At 35.7% G+C, this 22,762-nt stretch overlaps 1 protein-coding gene across 1 annotated transcript; it reads left to right on the plus strand.

Annotated features, from left to right (window-relative positions):
- The first annotated feature begins 1,180 nt into the window (after positions 1-1,180).
- On the plus strand, positions 1,181-21,587 carry LOC150106962 (alpha-tocopherol transfer protein-like). The gene is made up of 6 exons (XM_090392847.1): positions 1,181-1,223; positions 4,782-4,954; positions 6,226-6,468; positions 7,571-7,767; positions 15,710-15,823; positions 19,839-21,587. The coding sequence occupies exons 2-6, from the start codon at positions 4,789-4,791 to the stop codon at positions 20,121-20,123; spliced, it is 1,005 nt and encodes a 334-aa protein (XP_090248973.1). The 5' UTR covers positions 1,181-1,223; positions 4,782-4,788; the 3' UTR covers positions 20,124-21,587.
- Positions 21,588-22,762: the final 1,175 nt, after the last annotated feature.

Raw genomic sequence — 22,762 nt, forward strand, 5'->3', positions numbered from 1 at the left:
ATAGAGTACACTTTTTTTTAAATTTACTAACCTTAATAAAACACTTTTGCAAATAACTCGTATCGTACATCGTATAGCGCTATAAAATGTATGCGATATTACAGGTATGGTTGAGAAATCCGAATAGTTTTATTAAAATCGGAGCAATTTGTTACGCTCACGCGAAGTTCTTAAAAAAAAAGAACGATTTCTTTATTTTGTGATATGCACTCTTATAATAGGAGAAAAGGCTTGTAAAAAGCAAACATGCAGTGTGCTGTCGTCAACACTGTTGGCAACTAATATCAGATAAAATGTACAAATGATTTTCAAACAATTCTGCGTAAATAAATATGGAAAAATATCATCCTTTGAAACTTTGCTTGACTAGTAAAGCAACAGTTGGCAAATTGTTCCCAAGATTTTCCCTGAATTATCCAAATAAATTCAGAAAACATATCTAACGTAATTTTTTTTTTTAATTGGAAGCAAGGGGTTTATAGCATCTGGCACGTTTCAGATTTCCGGTGCAGGTTGCCATTGACTGGTAACGTCACCAGGACTTAAGTAAAATAACCCTCAATAATAACACACCATGGTAACTGCTCGCTACTATTGATGGACATCTTCCCATTTGAATATCCTTTAATCCAATGAATCGCACTTAATTTAAGAACTAAACGGAGAATAATTTAACGAAAGCAAATCACTAGTTTGTTAAATAAAATACGTTTTATAAATTTCTTTTATTTTGTATTTTGTACTTGCTGACACTCTAAAATGTTCGGCTAACCTATTTTTGAAGGTCGTATGTCAACGTCCTCAAGATTATATAGTTACCTTTATAACAGTTTAATTTAAATTGTCCAATTCAGTGTTATTAATTTTAAGAAGTGAAATGAAATCGTTATTTATTTATTTATTTTTCTAAAATTGGCAGTCTTAATTACAGTTTGAATAATGGTGGAAGAGGAGAAACATTTTGCGTAAATTATTTTCGCAATACAGGGTGACATTTATATTATCCAATTCAAAACTGTACGAAGTTTGCTCTTTCCTCGTTCGGTTACTACCTCAGACAAGGCGTATTAACTAGCAGAAAGGTGAGTTCAGTCACGTGTGTCCTCACAGTTCGTCCTGAAGGCCTTGGGATACTGTGAGGAAAGCAGCACACTTCTCCCATGAGGCCCCAACTCCTAACTGCACAGTGCGGTTTACAGTCTACTGCGTAACGAGTATTCGCTGTAAGTATAAAATTTTAAGCTGCTTCTTAAGTAAATTAGATAAACATTGAAATTAAGTTGCAATTTTGCATGCGAATTCTGCTTACGAATTCGCGTACAAAACGTTTCAGCGTATTTTAACCTTATCATTTATTTGTTTATTTCACGTTTCATCGGTTGATTTTCGAATTGTATAATAAAAAAAAAATAAATTAGAACCGTTTTTGTAGAACCGATACATTTTGAAACGACTTCATATGAACATTAATGAGGCTGGCGGTTTCGCTAATTTACTAAAGTGCTTTTACGGCAGACCTTTACAAATATCCTCTCATAGTGGGTAAGAACTAACAGCCTCTTGGTAGAGAGCGGGTATCTTTATTCACTCAGTTACCGAATTTATTAAATAAAATGAGTGTTACCACACACACACACACACATTGAGGAATATACCGTTTCAAACATATCTTGCTATGAAATATTATTTCATTTTGCGCCTTGACAGGATTTAGTTACTTTTGCCAACTGTCTTCAAATAGTGCCGATCAAAATGCATGTTGAAGCAACTCGTGACTTACATAATAATGTGTTTATAAAAAAAATCGAAGGATGGGGTAAATAAAAGACACACAAAAAATCACTGCATATTTGTTTGGTATCTTCACTTCTTAGAACAGGTGTGGCAGCTGAACTTGACACTGAAAAATGAATGATTTCATTCTTATTTGCTGTGCAGATTAATGCCTCGTTTGTAATGAATACCCCCTACTTCAGCTATTATCATTCTCCAACACTATGAGAGAACTACAACCCTGTTGGCGTTGTGAATATTAATAAGCTACCCTCCTTATCTCAGTGGTTATTGTTCTTTAGTAAGATAGGATGGAATGCTGTCCACGACGCGAAGAATATTTAAAGCAGTGTTCAACAAACACGCTCACCCGTGGCAAGTATATTTCTTCAGGAGCCGAGTAATTGAAGACTGTAGAAAATAGAATGTTTTTTATTTAATAAAATAACTTTTAAACTAAATGTTTTATAACTTTAATAAAAAAACAGACAAATATGAGTAACATAAAGGGTCATTCTAGTAAGAAAATCTAATGTAACTATTTATATTTTCCAAAAAATCAATGAATGTTTTTCTCACTGTTCTTTCTATTATTATTAGTTATTGTATTCTCTTTCTTGGAGTGGTTCTCACACAAAGGAATGTTTCCACTAATAATTTTACGGAACTCGTAATGACTTAGTGCGACATATCAAAAAAACCTCACTTGCAGTCATGCGAGAGTGGATATTTTTCGTCGTGAATATCGTTTTATATAATTTTTCCACCCCCTAGTTTAAAGACTTTTTAATGATGGTGAGCTCTCTATTCTAATACGGAGGTGACAATGGTTTTCCTTTGAAACGTGGATTTCTTCATTCTCCAAAACAGGGAAACAAGAATAGCATGCAACTAAATTATGCAATACCATGGACTGATCGCTTCAGTTTCTTTTGAAGCGATATGAAGCATAGAAGTCTCGCCTTTTTTATCGATAAAAATATATCTAATTTAAGATCTTGTGTTTTTTTTTATTTCACGACTTCGGTTAGAGCTCAGTTTCGCTATTACGAAAATTTATTTTGTTGCTCCACATGGATGCAAGGATAGAATTTGGTCCAGCGGTTGCTGATCGCTGATTTCTGGGATTTTATTTTATGGCTTTGGATATAAAACAGTACATGTATAAGTGAGAAGTTTGCTTTTATTCCTTTTAAATTTCATTGCAATCGTGCATATTATTTCCATAATTTAAATTCTGTGTACAGTGCAGAGACTGTGTGACTATAATCGATCTCTTTTAGGATACATGATCGTAATGTCATCCTTAAGCACCCGGTTGGTATAGAAGCGATAATAAAAAAAAAAAAAGAAATAGTATCTTCTGCGACTCTGAAATTATTTACAATGTGAGAAAAATATGGAACATTTTTTCTTAAAGAATATTTCTGATTATAATGAAACTTGGAATGCTAATAAAAGGCTATATGTTGCCGCACACGCCATGGAAAGGTTCAGAGAAATATGTGCTGTCGCTCTTTAAGATTTCCCGAGCTTTCAGCCGCTTCTGGCATCGAGATCTGCTAAAATTGCCATCCTTTCGTTTACGCTGTCACTCTGAGTAATTCAATAGCCCGTTTCCTCTCTAGATGTTCATTGCGTGTGTCATGGTGGATGTTTCCCAATACGGTCCAAGAGTGTTTCCACTGTTGTATTACTTGCTCTCTTTCTCTCGTACATAAGTGACTCGCTCTCAGTCACTATTAATCCTATTGTTTATTTTGCGGATGATAACACTCTCCATTCATTCTACACGTTTTACAAACCATGCGGTGCTCAGACATCCCAATTCCATTATTGTCTATAACTAATGACTGAAACACTGATCAGCACGCAATCCTTCAATGGGACGATGGAAAATTGGTCCCCTCCAATGATACCAACATGATCTCAGATCCCGTTTTCTCTCGTACACGGGATCTGAGATCACCGCACCTTACCGTCAGTAAGACAAAAATCACCAGACTGCATCAGACTCTCTGCTTGGGTCACAAGTTTGGAGTAGTGTACTTAACTTTCATAAAAATTCTTGACGCTGTGCAGCGAAAAGCAAGCCAGTTTCTAGATTATTCCTCTCTTACGGACTCACCTCAACCTCTCTCACAGATGCATTTTTGCAGCACTTTGTCCATTCTACAGATACTTCCATGCTTTATTCTCCGGTGAACTAGCAACCATAATTTCTCCATTTTTGTCGTGCTTGATAAAACAAGAACAAATACTCCGAACCTGTTTCATTCCTTCCTCATTTATCTCTGTTATATGGAACAACATTCCTTATGAAGTATTCACTAAACAGTTAAATCATGCAAAGATTCAAGAAAAATATCAAATCCCTTCTTTTTTCTCGATCTTTACCTGCACTTCCCTATACACGCACTAATGTACACATGTAGGTCCATCGATCTCTCGTGTGTGGGATGAATATAAAAAATTCAATCAAATATCAACTTCTATCGAAGAAGAGTTTTGAATTTATAGTCAGTTAGTACGGAGAGTAAATAATGATTTTTTTAATATATATTTCTTTGTTTTACATAGTCCGGAAACATTGCTCTAAAACAAATACAGAACATTTTTTTAGTCACTTCAGACGTAAGCAGGGCGATGAAATTAATCTCTTAAAGAAAGCATCCATGCTTATGGCAGATCAACCAACAGGCTGCACGTTGTTCACAATCTGTTGTGTGATGAGAAATGTGTGATGATACGAAGTGTTTAACAATGTCATAAGAAATCTATGAATTTTTTTTTGTTTCGAATAGTGAAGTATTATTTAAATTTATGTGAATTTTTAGAGTATGCAAGTAAGATAATAACATTGTTTACTATCTAGCTTTATATTTTTCGATATTTGTGTCTTCTCACGGTAACATGACGCATTACAATGTTCTAATTGGTTTAATTTACATTTTTGCTTTCATTACTAAATACCATCTCACACTCTTCTTATTCTTTTTGTTGAACAGCTGCACCATGAGTACGGAGGCATCAATATCATGCGGAACAGCAAGAATGACCTTTCGTGCATTTGACGACCCGAAACTGAGCCTCTCTGATATGGAAAAGGCCGTCGATGAACTTAAGGAAGATCCAAGGAAAAGGGACAAACACATTAACAAACTCAAAGACATGTTGGGAAGTGAGTAATTTTTAGGATGATCTTTTCCTTGAGCTAGATTTGTATCCAATCATTTTAATTAAATGATTCATTAGTGACTTGTCTTTTCTGTTAAGTCCATTGTGTCTTTGGTATTTCTCAGAAGTGTTTATCTTTTTACGCATTGAAAAATAAAATTACAATTTAGACATTGAAACAGATATTCTATTATTTTGATAACCGTTAACTGGTAAAATTTTAATTTTGACAAGCATCGTCTTAACTTATTCGCTACAAAGATCCATATTTTCTTTCTTCGTCTTCGTGCTTGTTTTTTCCAGCTGTTTCTGACTTTTTTTTATGATTGCGGTCGAAGCATTGAGGACCATAAAGTCAGTGCATTACGTATGCGAATTGCTTGCATTCTTCTGGTATGTTTGTCAGTTTTGTAGGAAAAAATCATGTTACCCTTGTATGAGACCAGCCAATTCACGTCCAGATGTAAAGACACTTATAAAGTTTTCTTTGTCTTAGGAGTCAACCTCTCATTCAATTCAAAGATCACTGTCAATAAGATTGACTACCGAAAAGGAACACCTTGCATGCTGGATACTGAAATGGAAATGATTGTTCTGTTGTTGAGAAAGTACACAAGATCCGAAAGTGCACATTTTTTCCCATTCTTTATGCCTTATTAAAATGTCTCACCAGATGGCACTTTTCCATTGATTTATTTTCTCCAGACGGTATGCAAAGAAAGCTAACTTGTCAAACATATCTTAGAAAATGAAATTACTTATAAACGAAAATAAAAGTAAGCTTGTATTTGCTTTATATAAATATTCACATGACTAGGAATTCCCGGCTGACATAATCCATCCAAGAAGAACGGCATTGAGTGATTAGGTTTGTTAATTTATAGGTAGAGCAGATGCAAAAAATCAATCCACAATAATAAATAAGGAGCTTCATCTCTGGTTCTATGAAAGGACCGGACCATTCCAAAAACACCAGCCATGGAAATCAGCAGCAGAATATAAGGCTGTAAATAACATTACAACTAATTCTCAGACAGTTTGTATTTCCATATTAGATGTTTCACATCTAATATGGAAATACGAATCCTATTATACAGAGTGCGGTGTGATGAATGAGGATCAACGTCGCATGCCTTCATCTTGCTTAAAACGAGTATTATTACATATCTTTAGTGGATATGTTACCATTCCAGAAAACAACAACAAAAAATATTTAATGAAATAATACATTATTATTTACTTTATACTTTAAACTCAATTCCTTATTTCTTACAGAGCAGAAAGACTTCGTTTCAAGAACAGACACCAATTTCCTTCTGGCATTTCTGCGTGTGAGGAAGTATAACGTCCAGAGAGCCTTCGATTCCATCCATCTGTACTACAAGACGCGAATGAATATCCGGGAATGCTTCAAGCCATCAGGTCTTGAAGAAATCCGTCCTCTGCTCTTGAACAATTTTATTACCGTCATGCCTTACCGTGCACCAGAGGGACAAACGATTATTATTATACACATGGGTAAGTGAAGCACTCTTTACGTTAGTAGCTTCACTAGAATACCTTTTAAGGAGGAGTTATATAATGTATTAGTAAAATCTTAGAATGACTGGATTACCGAATATGAAATTAAGGCTATGGTTTCGGTATATTATGTCTTAATGATGTCTTAATTGATTTCAGTATATTATGTCTTAATATTTCTCTCTCTGTCTCTCTCGAGAGAGTTTGCTTTTGGAAAATCGGGTGTCTCGATTTTGCGCCGTCGTTTCGATTGCTTTACAAAGCAGCCACTTATGCTTAATATTTGAAGAATATGTATGTTAATTAATTAGAAAAACATAAGCGATTCTACATCAAAAGAAATCATTAACCACCAAGACTTGAACGAGCAGATCACTTAGGTAAGACTTGATAGCTCATGCAAAAACATGGTGAATAATCTGGAGGCTGAGATGGCCTTTACATGAGCTATCAAGTCTTACCTAAGTGATCTGTCGTTCAATTCTTGGGTAACATGAGGATCTGTCCCTTAATTGTGCACACTCCTAATCCCATATTCTAGTACGTGCGGACATGCATTTTCGAATATGAATAGAGCGATTATTCGAGTAGTATTTTGTCAGTTTTATCATCTATATGCGTTTCCTTTTATGGCTTTCATTTGCACTCAAATGAATATTTCTATAATAGTTAAGACAATAATGGTACATAAATATTACATATATTTACAGATTAGAAATTATAAAAATAAGTTAGAAACCTTTTGCAATTTATTAATCGTAAATGGAACGAAGCAGTTCTTTATTTCATGTTAAGATTAATCAGCAATCATCAGCCTCTTACAACTGGTGTTTAACCTCAATGTAATAACCTCATGTATAGAAATGCTTTTGTTATGTATTCTCGGTCATAAAAGGCTTCTCATTATGTCACACTTTTACTGTACATTGGGCAATTGAAAGTGTTAATTGATTGCATGAGGCATCCAATACATTTTTGTTTTATTATATTTATGTCTACATTTGGTTGCAGTCATGAAAATGTTTTCATATACAGGTAAAAATATAGTTCATCCTTAGTTTTTGGACACCAGTGTATTATTGTGTTGTTTTTATTTTAGGTGCTACTGACCCAGTCGCTCATTCTCTAGCGATGTTTATCCGAACCGTATTTCTATGCCTTGAGTGGTGTCTTCAGTTTGAACCTTGCACAATCAACGGAGTTCGTTGGATTGGCGACTACAAGGGCTTTTCGTTTGCCCACTTAAAACAATGGCTTCAGGTCAGCATGGCTGTATCTTTTATGCAGTCGATTCAGGTCAGTATTGCAAAACTTAGGGTCAATACAAGACAAGAACTAAATTTAATTGAATGAGTTTTTGTTTTTTATTTTGTTTTGTTCCGCTCTTGCGTACATTGTGAAAAGGTAAATGAGTGAAATTAAAGATAAGTATATCTATGGTAATACGATTGAATTGCTTAAGATAAATCCATTGAAACGGACTCTGTTGATAAAGAGGACAAGCATTTCCACGTTTCTGCCAATAAACCGTGGATCAAAATCTTACTCCGAGGATGGATAAACAGATGAATGTAAATGCGTCTAGGTAGATAAATTCCATTGTTCTCTGTGCGATCCCCACTACTGTTCTGTTTAGAGGTAACATTAATCAGCCTCCTGAGTCGAGTCGATAATGACAATGCCCTTTGGCTGGAAAGAGCTGAAAAAATGAAATTGAGGCACCTATATGGCTTCTAAATGAAGAAACAGGTTGGTAAGACATCCTCTAAATTAAAAAAAAAAAAAAATGCCTGTGCCCACTTCAAAATCACTATACAGAACCTTAAATTACAGGAGAAGAATCGCATATGGAGCTTGTTTGCGTTTGTTTTTAATGATGCAGGAGACGATTACACTATTTCTTTCCAAAACATATTCCTCTGGCATTTTCGAACTCTTTAAGCACTCTCTTAAATTCGGATATTTTGGATGGGCATATCAGCTTTTTAAACAACTTGAAGGTGTTACAACGGCCTCCCCAGTTTCACTCCCATTATTAATTTATATATAGAATCGTTTGAAGCCTTGGCACACTGAATTCAGCCTCCCTGAACCACAAAGTATGGTTCTGGTATACAACGATGTCTTTGCTATTTGGCCACATGATCCATAGGCTCTTTCTAACTCTATACCTTGACTCGACAATATCCATCCTCGAAATAATAATTAATTTTATCTGTCCTTCTTGGATATTTTAGTTACAAGATAAATGGATTGCTGTTCAACCTACGGTAAACCACTCCCCCCCAAAGGCAGATATTTACGCACCACTTCACATTACCCTTCAACCCAGAAACTTGGAATTTTCAAAACTATACCTTCCAACGGCAGAGTGAATTTCGTACTCAGGACCAGCAATGTAAGAGGCTCTACTTACAAAATTCCAACAAAATGCATACAATAGAAGAAAATCGCTACCACACTCGTTAAAGAGCCCCCCCCGTCCTCTCTCTCTCTATGTTCGCTGGACATCTACAAATGCCGTATGGGCACTCCGATGCTCGATGATGTTCCACACCAGGCCTCGCCATGTAGTCCTGTTATTTACTTTTCCGACAGCCTCAATTCTCTGAAGATCAGTCACTCCACACACGCCATCCATCCATCTCATTGATGGTCTAACCCTGACTCTTTTTCCAGAAACGTCACCTTCTATTACTGTTCTGAGAAGTCCTCCTTCCATCCTTTCTATGTGTCCAAAATATTTTAACTTTCTTCTGTCAATATCCTTAAGGAGCCTTAAAGTTCTCCTAATCTTTTCTAACACCTATTCATTTGTACGCCTTCTAGTATATGATATCCTCAACAGCCTTCTGTAACACCACATCTGAAAAAGCAGATATCAGTTTCTTATCTGACTTCTTTCGGTTCCAAGTCTCGCATCCATAAGTCGCTGTTGGAAAAACAACTGCATCTAAAATCCTCAACATTGTTCCCATGGAGATAGATCCATCCTTCCAGATTTTAGACAGGTCTCTGACTGTTGTTTTAGCCATTCCTAACTTTTTTCTGATATCTTCTGAACAGCAATTCTTCACATTAATAATGGATCCCAGGTACTCAAATTTGCTGACTTCCTCAATTCTTTCTTCATTAAGATACATTTGTTTCTCAAGAGTTTCTCTGTTTGTTTTTCCATTGAGAACCATGATCTTTGTCTTGATCGAATTGAGTATGAAGTCCTCTGTTATTACTGATCTTGTTAACTTTGTCAAGAATTAGTCCTAGTTCTTCCATGTCATTACAAAGGAGTACTGTATCATCAGCGTACCTCAGCTTACTGATCAATCTACCTCCCATCGTAATTCCTGTCCTGAGCTCATCCAATGCTTCACGCATGATGTCCTCTGCATATATAATAAACAAGTGAGGAGAAAGTAAACATCCTTGCCTAACTCTTTTTCCAACTTGAAGCCAGTCTGTCAATCCAACACCTGTTCTTACTGTGGCTTCTTGGTCGTTATAGAAGTTGGCTATCAACTTGATAGTGTGTTGAGGAAAACCCATTCTTTCATTACTTCCCACAGTTTCACATGCTCAACACAGTCAAAGATTTAGAGTAGTCTAAGAAACACATTAGCAGAGGGAGTCTGAATTCTTTATATTTTTCTATGATCTGTCTAAGGCAAAGGATCTGATCTCTGGTGCCCCTATCTTTCCTAAAACCTGCTTGTTCCTCTAGCATCTCTGCCTCAACGTTGGTGTCAATCCTATTTAGCATGATCTTTAATAAAATTTTGCTTGCATGAGATATCAAACTAATAGTTCTATAATTCTTGCATGCCTTTATATCACCTTTCTTGTGTAGTGGTATGAAAACTGACTTCTTCCAGTCTCTAGGCCATGATCCTGTCTCCCATATACTTGTAATTAATCTATGAAACACTCTTATCCCTCCATCCCCTGTGGCCTTAATTAACTCTGATGGGATTTCATCTGCACCTGGGGTCTTATTGCTGTTGAGCTGCTTAACTGCTCTTTCAACTTCATGCCTAAGTGGAGGAGGTTCCAAATCAAAATTTTCTTGGTGGGAGGACTCCACATTTTCTTTATTCACTCTGCCGTACAGTTCCTCACAGTATTATTTCCATCTGTTTTTGATTTCCAACTCTTCTTTTAGTAATGATCCATTCCTGTCTTTGATGACATTCAATTTAGGCTTAAACTTGTGCTTTAACACTTTCTTTGCGAAGCTGAAAATTGGAATTTCGTGTGGCGGGCAAATTTTTTTTAATTTTTTTATTTAGTTAGCGACGCCCACGCGATAACGCGTGATCGGCCGTTTGGTGAGAACTCGCATCGCGCGATATCGCATGAATGGCAATGAACGCGTTAAGTCACGAATTAAATGAAACATCCTTTTATAATTATGCCTTCTCATCTGGAACTCTATTTCTTCACATTTATTAGTATAGAACGTTTCCTTGTCCTACTTGATGGCTCTTCTGATTTCTCTATGTAATCTCCTGTATTCTTCGGTCCCTGTGCCTTTTTGTTTTTCCAACCGCCTACTTTTGATTAGTTCCCATGTTGAATCTGATATCTATGGGTCTCTTGGTTTTCTCAGTGGGTCGAGATACGTCTTCGCTGTATCCTGTATTATCATCTTGATTCCTTTTCGAAGCATTTCTTGTGAGATTTCCTCATTGGTCTCCAAAAAATCATCCAGCCGAGTTGATGTTTCTTCTGTGCCACTAGGAATTACTCTAACATCCAATCTAGTGGAATGTGCCTGACCTGGAAGTTTTCGGAGTTTTATTCTTCCGTTGGCTCTTACCAGCTGATGGTCTGTACCACAATCTGCTCCAGGACAAGTATGCACATCACATCAGAGATGCTTGTCTTCCACCGCTGGAGAGCCAGGATGTAATCAATCTGGTGCCTTGACCTATCAATGTTGGATGTCCAAGTATAGGTCCGTCGTGGAAGTTTCTGGAATCAGGTATTGGTAATAACTAATTTGTTAGCTCGGGAAAATTCCAACAGTCTTTCACCATGGGTGTTACATTCACCCAGACCAAACATACCACACTCTGGCCTGACTCTCATACTCTTTCCCACTTTTGCATTTAAGTCTCCTAAGATGTACAGTATGTCACTCCTTGGTAGGCAGTCCAAAACAGTTTGTAAGTTTTCATAGAATTCTTCACTCTCTTCTTCAGGCCAATCCGTGTGCATAAACTACCACAATTGATACATTGGTAGACTGAGTTAAGTCTAATGGAGAGTATCCTATCATTAATGGGGTTATAACTAAGAAGGCTTCTTGCCTGAGCTGTCTTCGGTATCACAGCTGCCCCATGATGTTTTGAGTCACCACCTGAGTAAATAACTAGCTTACCATTCCTGTCTTTTGAAGTGACCTTCTCCATTCTATCTGGTCTCTTTTAATTCCCAAGATGTCACTTTTATACCTATCTATCTCTTTACAGACAATCTCAAGGGTACCCATCTGAAAACCCCGGACATTCCATGTGCCTATGCAAAATTCCTTTCTAAGATTAATCTTATATATTCTGTGTTGCTCATTCAGAGTATCACTGACTTTTGATGGAGACTGTAATATACTTCTCGAACAGGACCCTCTGCCTAAGCCCTGAACGCGGCTCTGATTATTCTGCGCGACAGCCGATGCAGCATGAGATGCGTTAATTGGCACAATCATAGTAGCATTTTGGAGTGAAGTCACTGTAAGAAGAAAGTGTTAAGGTTGCAGAGGCTCTTTCCACATAAGATGAAATAGAAAAATAGGAAAGATTCATCCCTAGTCCTCGAATTCTCTAATAGCATTGGGGGAAGGTAGCAAGAAGAAAAGAAAGAAGGAAAGAAAAATGGGGAGGGACCAGTCCACAGATAATATAACAGATGTATATTACATGAAGTAAGCCCCCCGCCAACCACATTAAATTTTTACATTACATTAAAGTACTTTAAATAAACTAATTCCTTCCTAAAACAGCGCAGAACAGTATACAACTAAACAAATCTTTCATCTACATAGACAAAACAAGGATCGCAGATCCTCTCTCTCTTTCCCAAATGTCTAAAATATACCCACAAATGTATTGTGGAACTCAGTATCTCAGACAGGTGGACTACCTTGGTCAGAAAAAAGAACGAAAAAATACATCTGTTACGGACAACCAGAAAACGACATGCCCTGGAGGAAGCCCGTTTCAACAGATGGAAGGAAGTCAGACTACTTCAGAAATCTCATTTAAAATAAGAGGGACTATTTATGGAGGTGAAAGAAGTTCGAATCCGGTTTGCTATATCAGAACGGATGGTGTGACCTAGTGTGGAATTTGGCGCACCGTCTTCTCGGCCAGTCAGCATTAGTAACAGAACTTATTACGAAGAGAGCCACTATCGCCCTCCATGTACTTGACTTATCTCTGTCTCCATAATTCGGTATATGGAGATGGAGATACAGAAAGAAAATGAGAAAAAATCATCAGCATTTGCTTAGGAGAGACAATATGTTGTGCATTACAACCCACTCGAAAAGCCCGGTGTCCATTCTTTATATTAACAATTCTTCTCTCTCTCTTTATATCGGTCGATAATTTATATCAGTTTTTCTTTGCTACTGAAAGCGATTCCATTATTGTTTATGGTTCTATAATGCTGATTTTTTTTTCATTTACTTTCTGGATCTCCATCTCCATATACCGTATTATGGAGATATAGATCCAGATTATGAAGATGGAGATCCAACTCTTTCGCATCCAAAGCCTCAATATTATCTGCAACCAAGCAGCAAAAATAGCATGGTTACATTCAATGGAATAAAGTCCTATCTTTTCTCTCGCAAAAGAGATTTCAGCTACCCTTCCTTTACCCACAGTAATACACAAATCATTAGACAGGATTTGGTCTTTCTCCTTGAACTGAAACTTAGTCGGGGGCTAAATACTGCAGAGAGTAGTATTTTGAAGTTTCCACGTACTATATTTTTGTAGGAACGCATATATCTAACCTTTTGCCATCAGAATCATCGGTATAACAAATATAGGCGAAGTCTATTTTTGTTATACCGACATTGATTATATTTGTCCTGTGTTTAATTTTACAGCTTCACTAAAATCTAAACTAAACTGTTAGGCATACTCTATACAAGCTGTTGATGATGTTCTGGAATTATAGCTGAAACAAATAACGCTACAAAAGGCAATTTGCATATATTTTTCAGGTCAGTTTTCCTTTTAAAAGGTCCTTAGTTTTCTATATGGGATTCGAACCCACTTCTTATCCAAAAGAATGAACATCGTAAATACCAGCCCAGCTGCGGAAGTTCGACTTTAAAGCTCAAATATCGAGAATAAGTTTTATATTTTCCAGTTGCAACCTGTTTTCATAATAATTTTGCCTTTTCATTGGCAATTTTCTTAAAGCATCTAATATGGTTCTTAAATTTGATATTAATGAACTAAATTCATTATGTTTCTTGAATACGTTACAGATTTATTTAAGCAGATGACATCATCCACTTAAAATGAAGATGTCTTAGTTTCTGTTATTTGTATACACTAAGCTTAATAACATTTCATATTATGGCTTAAAACAGATGATAATAACTTAATGACCAACAAATAATCTTTTATCTGATTTTGGATCAGACTATTTTCCGGTACATCGTTCAGTTTTAATTGGTATGTGCAACAAAAGCAGAAACTAAATAAACTTGGAATATTTAGTTTATAGGGAAATAAAACTCATTATCTCAAATATTAAGATATTTGCTACTGTGCTCCAAGGAAAGATTTTTTTGCAAACATATTCGAAAAAAAAGTACACTTTTTTTTCGAATATGTTTGCAAAAAATCTTTCCTTGATAAGTTTCCCAATTTCTCCAAAGATTTTCCCAATTTTCTCCAAGGATACGTTTGGAAAAAATTGGGAAGCAATGGTTGAGTTAAGGGCAGAGAGAGAGAGAGAGAGATTCATTGCTGTTACCCGATTTTTACATCAAGACAAACAGTCTATAAATAAAGACAAAATCAATAAATCGTGGTGTTAAGTCAGAAAATGAAATCTCTGTAATTTATCATATGTTTTTCTCCGTTATGATTTCATCATGATTTCTTGTTTCTCATATTATTTCTAGATAATGTAAAATTATTTGGTACTGACAGCCTCTCTTAGCCCCAAAGCCGACAACTGCTGCCCTAGTCTCCAAGAAGTTAGGGAAATGCCATAAAATTCTGAATTTTAGATGCATATTTGCTTTTTCAAATGGATACTAGGAGAGCTATGCGTCACTCTTTTTTTTTCATGTTTTCCTCTTCCGACACGAAGAGTTTTTTTGTACTCATACATAACTTCATACTTTCTCTTAGCGAGTGAGTCAATATTGTTTTCATGTTTTCTTTCATCCCCTCAATAATGTTTGAATATTCAGATATGCAAATATGTGTTGAGTTATTATAAGAGGAGGTTTGATTTCTTTTTGTAAGCATATCTTTCCTTTAGTGTAAAGAATGCCATCCTAGAATATGGTCCGTTCGAATATTTTCTTTTTTAAATATATCTTTTTGCATCCGATACCAGATTTTAGACATGTCCATCAAGAATAATACAACCAAGATTTCGCTTACGATGTGTGTTTGTGTTTGTGTGTGTAGTCTCTTACTTGAATTTATACGCCATAGTTCATCTTTATGTTGAAACATGATCTCATTAAAAGATACGTTTATGTGGAGAGAATGCCTACAAAGCAAGAAAAATTCCATTTTTTTTACGGTGGGACAAGGCGTTAGTATATTTTGAAAAACTTTAAACAAGTGTCTACACCTCAAACAGATGAAACGGTCCCAATCAACATGAGTTCCGGTACAATTTTTCTTCTGAAGCACCATTCAAGCAACATCTAAAGCAGATAGACACAACTCAATGAATCACATCAATGTAAACAACAAGAATCAACTGAAAGATTTGCAGTCGGTCTATGAGATTCGTCTGATCGAGCAGTAGTTGCAATTTGTTTAGTGTCATAAGGTGAGTTCTTGTTTACTGATTATTTACTTTTATTATTAGCTCGGTGACGTTTCCTATTGATGGAGTCCAATGTGAATAAATTATCTCAAAGAAACGAAAATGATTAAATACGTATTCCATTAATTTTGTTATTATGATAACCATTACCTAAGAATATCATGAAATACGACGGAGACTAAAGATATTGCGTTTTCGTTTGTAGGGTGGTCTTCCTATTCGTCACAAGAGTTTCCATATTGTGAATAACACGGATATCTTCGAACCTTTCTACACAGGTATTGTTAAACCATTGCTGAGTAGGAAACTCCAAGAAAGAGTAAGTGCTTTAAAAACTCAAATATTTGATGCTAGAAAAGACAGGATCTTAGCAGATAGTCTTAATTCTGTTAACACTGTCTTTTCTACCTGAAAAAGGTCATCACATTCCGAACAATATGTTGCTGTTATTCGACATATTGCTTGGAGTGCGATGAACAGTTTCAGGTACAGATATTTTCTGATGCTTCTCTATGAGTGATCATAGTTCTCACTAGACGTATATTCGATTCTCTCTCCAGCGAGCAAAGTTTTAAAATGTTTTTTTTTTTTTAAATAACGGTTAACTATTCCCATATTCATTTCATCGGGTTTGTTTCCCCTCCAAAAAGGAATAAAACTATTCTTAAAACAAACGCAGTTAACAGGTATCCAACTGATATCCACTCAAGACGCTTGACTGATTAAAGCGCTACTCTTGGAAGTCACAGAAACAACAATGAAGGTAACTCTTACTGAAGAACGTGAGAATGTTATCAATGAAAAACACCTATCCAAAACTGTAAATGTGCTACCTCATTTATTTTAATGATGGAATGCAGTATTATTGTTCTCATGTTAGAATGTATATTTTTCATTTTTTTTCCATAATGATTATTAACAAAGACGTTAAATGGATCGTTGAAGGCTACAGAGTCAGGAAACTCTGAGGAGACGTTTACATAGTCTAAAAGTAATGCGAAGGAATGTCTGGGGCTTCTGATCTAATGTCAAATTCTCACATTGCTATGGTGTGCCTCGCAGTTACTGAACGAAGGAGGATGAGTTAGTAATTTGGGACTGATCCTACAAAACTGTACTGTCTGCTGACTTAAACCAGAAATAAAGACGATAGCCCAAAATGATGAGATTTCTTGCCGGCTTGGGGATAGCCCAGATAAACAAGTCCATCGCTGTTTTCATTCTGGACGAAATAGTGAAAAGCCAGCTACTGGTGGGAACAGAATGTCAGAAAATTGAATAGAGGAGCCTAAATGGAGAGAAAATTGAACTTGCAGAGGAACCGAGAAACTGCCTTGTGGACATAATTGGTGTTACCGAGAATCCAAAAATTAAAAACCAGTGAAATACTGCTAACTAATAAATATAGGATGTTATATTCCAGCAGTAATGATTAAGCATTCAACACCAAACAACAAGGTATAACTCTGTGATTAAAAGACAATTCAAGAAGAGTTATGTGCGAAATGAGAAAATGCACAATTTTTGCCTGTGGTGGCACAGAAGATTCTCCTAATGTGGAATGGGAGAAATCTTTCCAGCCATTAGAGAAGGCAGTGAGCTAATGAAAATAGAAAAGCTGGAAATGGTTGGAGATCCAAATAGTATAATAGGAAATGAATCCCAGGCATATAAAACAGCATTTTATAAGCCTGGGATATACAACACACAACGTTCGGTAAACTTTGCGAAAAAGATCAAGGCTAATAATAACTGTATGCGCTTGCTAGATTTTGGTAGAAGAATAGAACTCTAATTATTAATGTGATGATCCAACATAAAGATATGCACATGTTCACGGGAGAAAACACAGAAGATAATAACTTTCATGAGAAAACACAGAAGATAATAACTTTCATGAGAAAACACGAAATAGGAAAATCATCATTAACTGTGTTATGCTCGATAACAACACCTCCATGCTCATTCAGGAAACAAGAGAATACAAAGGATCTGAAATTGGACGCTTATTGTACTATAAAAATAAATACCCCATTGAAAATAACAGCACATAAGAAAGTTTGAAACGTTGAGCAGGTTTTAAAGGTAAACAGAAGACTCAGCAATACAAACATTATTTAGTTAAAAATTCTAAAACGGTTCTAAACCAAGGATCAAACCTCATTGGCAAACTCGAAAGAAAACATTGATTGATTCAGCTAGGGAGAAATCTGGTGAGATTCTGCAAGGATAGAAAAATACGAATATCACGGAGGACACAAAAATGAAAGAAGCAGTTCTGCAGAAAGACGAAATCCCAACGAAATTACAAATAAGTCGGTTGATTCCTTAAAGATATAGAGAGAAAAATGTAAGACAGCTAATATGTGTGCAAAATTAATTAAACAGAAGTATTGGGAATCCGCTAAGAATATAAAAAACGAATATCAGGAAAGTAGCAAAAAGTTCCGATGACTGTTGGAGCAAACTGCGATATGGAGGAAAGAATACGGTTGGAAGGTCGAATTCTAAATGGTTCCAATAGAGCTGTCATAGTTCCCATCTATGTTACAAGAGTAATAAATTAGATGAGCGAATTATAAAGGAATATATTAAGCGATACAGGTTATTTATGCAAACATACTTGAGAATAGGTTAAGACAAATTGTGGAGGTGAAACCGAGAAAAACAGCTGGAATATGGCGAAATATAGGTGTTCAAGATCAGATTTTCACTTTAGACAAGTCGAGAGTAAAGCTTATTGCAAGACTATAATTATATGGGGTAAATAGGACATTGCATAGCGCAATACATAATTTATATTTAGATTGTAATCAGCAGTTACAATTACACGACATATAAGAAGATGGTTTGATATGAAATCGTGTATAAGGCAAAGGTACACAATAAATCTGATATTAGTATCAGATATATCATAACTTAACTCTTTGCTTTATGTAGATAGCGTTGTACTTCTCAATATATTCAATGGAATTTTCTATCTAAACTGAGCAACAACTTAGGCATGAAAATCAAGAAAAGAAAAAAAGACAAAGAACTATCAAAAGTGGAAGGAACATAAGCAAACAACTGAATTGAGAAACTGCAGAACAGTTACGCTATTTAATCACAGTTTTAGTGAAGATGGCAAATTAAATATGGAAACACAACAGAATAAACAAACTTCGTATGCTGTGAATCCAGGAAAATAAATTTATATGAAAAAAAGAGAGAAATTCGCGGTATGTAAGAAGTGTCCAAACAGCTTTTAAATTATGGATCGGAAAGTTTCATGAGAAGTAAAGCACTTGATCTGAGAGCAGAGGAAGCAGACAAGAGAGCTTTGAGAAAAATTGGGTTGGTGAACAGATGAAACTAATGGTAGTATCATATGAAAATGAGGATATTAGGAAAGAACTTTGGTCAGGAGAAAACAACACAAAAATACATTCTGGATGTGGAAACAAAAAGGGGACTATCTCAACATTTTAGAGAGTAAGGCCATTTCATGGGATGGAAGAAAGGCAGGCTACTTTACAAATCACGGTTCAAATCGGAATGATTGTTCCTGGAAACAGCAGAATTCTACAAAATCCAATTAACTGCAACAGAACGGACGGTATATTTTAAACAGATTTCGGCACACGGCCCTATCAACCCATCAGCATTGACAACAGGAATCACCACGGAGCACCACTGTTGCCTTCCTCGCACGGGACGGGACTGTTATTATTATTCAGGTCGTTTTAGTTTTTTTTCACTGATTGTGTAGCGTTAAATTGCTTCTGATAATGCTAGCTTAAGATAGCGAAACGTCGGCTGTAAATAATTAATTTCAGCTAGTAAATTATTTGTTTATATTCTAGTCTACGTAGTTTTATGTTCCAGAAACTTCGACATGAATATAAGGAAAGAATTTGACATTGTTAACATTTAACAATAGGCGATCAAGCTTATATAATGCTGTATGATCACTTAAATAGAACATAAAAGGAAAACAGAAGTTTGATGACAAGATAGCAGGTAAAGGTCCCAGAGGAAGACCAAGATGGTCCATTGATTGTCCGAAGTTCTCTTAGAAGACCAAAATATTAGATATGACAATATTGGAGTGGTGGAAAGTAACATATAATTTGGAGAAGACTGATGATAGGAGAATAGTAATAAAGTAAACTTAAACATGCGGAACTCTATCCGATATATACCACATTTGAATATTTCAGAAAACAGATGATTAATAATGATAATTGCACCGTTTTTTTACCAAGCTTGTCTTTATTTACTTACGTGTGCGTTTTTCTACTTATGGTATTTATTTACTTTGAATGTGAATTGTTATTTCTTTTCTTTTGCAGCTGAATATTCATGGAAGTGACTTTAACTCCCTGCACGAGCATATTCCTCCTGCTTACTTGCCGCCCGAGTATGGCGGAACTACAGAACCCATCACTGGAATACAACTGTATGAAAAACTGGTGGAATGGAACCCTGAGTATTGTACATTTTCGAAGTATGGTTATCCAACGTGGAAGAGTGGCAGCGATGGTTCAGAGTTTGGTCAGAAGGAGGCTTCAGAACCAGTTCTCCATGGATACCGAAAGATGGAAGATACATTTCTACCATCAAGCCAACACCAGTGATTACTCCTTAAAAGAAATCTGTATGGAAGAGCTCGTCGAAGAATAACAACAACGGCAACAATTCACACAATTCTCCCTGTATATAGTTATCACTATACGTAGTAAGTGAAACAGATTTGCTTTCAAAATTCAGAATAATTGAAAGCTTTAAAGGTTATGAAATTCCACACGAACAATCTGGAGTTATTTCATGTCCAGGTATATTAAAGACAGATGAAGAAATATCAGCAGAGCTTTAACTTTATGAGTGGAAAGAATTTTCTGTGTAACTGGACTATCTTAATACCTGCTAAACAGAGTTTAATGCCCTATAATAGTTTAAATTCATTGTGATAATTATAGTTATTTACCACATGAATACAGCCATTATCTGTGGCTATAGTGTCCTGAAGATTCATAATCATCCCTTCCTACTTACAAAACTGTTACATTGGATTTATGCAAAACAAGGCAGACAAAATACTACAAGTACTTTCAGTTCAGTCAGAAGGTAATTAATATTTTTTGCGTGTGTGCTTAATAATCTTATTTGCACGCCATGGCAACAATTCTCTCTGTCTATCTCTCTCTCTTTGTTATGTTGGTATCACTGTCAGTGAAAAAGCTGCAAGGATGAAGATTGGCTACACGTATGACGGAATGTTAGTTAGGGCTGCAAGAGGTACGCCCACTCATTTTAAGAAATAAATCTGTGTAATCTCACATGATAGAATAGCAAGAGAAACTTAAAAAAGACTGGGCGCTTTGCAAGACACAACAGAGAGTTAAAAAAAAACGAAAGAGTGTGAAGCTAAGAATTCAGATGTTCAGAAAGCTCTCAACCAATTGAGGAGGAGGTTTGCATGTATGTGGGCCAATGTCGAAAAGCAAGGGAGAAGCATTAGCTAATAAGTTTGACTAAAGCGAGTTCTAAGCAACAGATAGATGTTGTGCCGATGGAAATCGCGGTTATACATTAAATTCAAAAATAACACTGCAAGAAAGACAGCGCTTATGCTGAAAGTGAAAAAAAGGAATCAACAGAATTTCTAATCGTGATTTTAATACATCTGCAATGTTGATGAAAGAGAACTATTGTCATACCGGATGGTTCCTTGTGTTCTAAACATGCCTCACTGCTTGGATAAAAGAAAGCAATAGATGGCGAAAGGTGCTAATGCTGTTGAAATATATCAGAGTGAATAACAAAAGCTGTTAGTTATTAAAAAAGGGCGAGGCCCGATGCTTTAAAAATATTGTAATCGAGAGATTACTAGTTCGATATCATGCCAACAAAATCCGGTGGATGACATCTAACCTTCTTCAACCTACAGTAGTCAAAAAAGAAATACTAAAAAATAATATAATAAAATAAAAAACTCGAGAGGCTAGATTCTATCAATTCCTGGAATGCCATTAACTGCTAACATCTGCATGCATATTTATGTATATAAATTAAATTATTTTTATGGCCAAGATATTACTTTAATTAAACCAGTTGCTTAAGTTTATTTATATCAGTAAATTTGTTTCTTAATAAACGAAAAACTTTGTATAAAGTGTCTTGTTTTACGCACGCACGCACACACACCTTTTAAACTCTTTACGTGCAACTTCATAAAATCATGCACCCCGATTAATCAGAGTAGCTTATAATATTACTCATGTGTCTCAATTAACAAAATTAAAAACAAGATAGTGACGATGGATAATGGTTTATTTGTTTATTTATTACTCCATTCTCTGCTGATCTTGGTAAAATTTGGAGAAAAGGGCAATGCTAATAACTGGAAGTATCTGCTGGATTTCTGCCCAGGATTTTAGCAATCGCTAAAAGAAGAAAGCATGTGGAAAGCTCCTAGCGAATAAGTCGGCAGATGTCCTGAAAGAAGATAGACGATGTCTTGTAAGAGAGATAAGCTATGAATAAAATTAGCTAATAAAAAATTTCGGTAAGAATATAAGAAATAAATATTAAGAATATGGCAAAATTTTCTGGAGGCTATTGAAAAAACTTTGAAATGGGACAGAGAATACTGTATTAAGAATGAAAGATGATAAAAGGAATCAAAGTCGATGAAGGTAACTTCAAAAGTGAAGATAAGGATATAATAAATGTCTGGAGTTAAACGAAACAAGCAATGACAAAACAACAGCAGAAAATTTGAACAGGAATGCAATGAGGCGTTCCTATCGATATGTGAGATAGGAAAGCCGTCAAAAACTTGAAATGTGGCAAGGCAACCGGCGTAATGATATTCGACCAGAAATAGTCGAATATCATCCACGACCAGAAATGTTTTATATCTCACATGGAGGTATAAAAATGTTTTATACATACTTCCATGTGAATTTTTCAGTGGCTACACTGCAAAGTGCACACTATATAATTCTTAATGTAATTCATGGTCAGAAGATCGCATCTAGAAGAGCGGGGTAGAGCTCTTATAATTCCTATCTTTAAAAAAGGATTAAAGCCGAATATGAGAATTACAGAGGTAATTTGTCTACTAAGTGTTCCAGGTAAGATTATGCATGCAAACTTGAATAGAGGTTGACAAAAATTGTTGAAGAAAAACCTGGAAAAAACAATCTGGGTTCAGGCCAAATGGAGTTTGTCAAGATCAGATTTCCGCTGAATGACAAATAGTTGAGAAATC

This window comes from Typopeltis vanoorti, chromosome 5 (genome assembly GCF_054136105.1).
Source record: "Typopeltis vanoorti isolate ZY-2024b chromosome 5, IOZ_Tvanoo_1.0, whole genome shotgun sequence".
NCBI lineage: Eukaryota > Metazoa > Arthropoda > Arachnida > Uropygi > Thelyphonidae > Typopeltis > Typopeltis vanoorti.

Bases quoted from the DNA above. Each gene is read 5' to 3' on its own strand.
- LOC150106962 (XM_090392847.1), top strand. From the start codon at position 4,789: ATGAGTACGGAGGCATCAATATCATGCGGAACAGCAAGAATGACCTTT. The intron at 4,955-6,225 runs GTGAGTAATTTT...TATTTCTTACAG, and splicing joins ACTCAAAGACATGTTGGGAA to AGCAGAAAGACTTCGTTTCA. The intron at 7,768-15,709 runs GTCAGTATTGCA...TTTCGTTTGTAG, and splicing joins CTTTTATGCAGTCGATTCAG to GGTGGTCTTCCTATTCGTCA.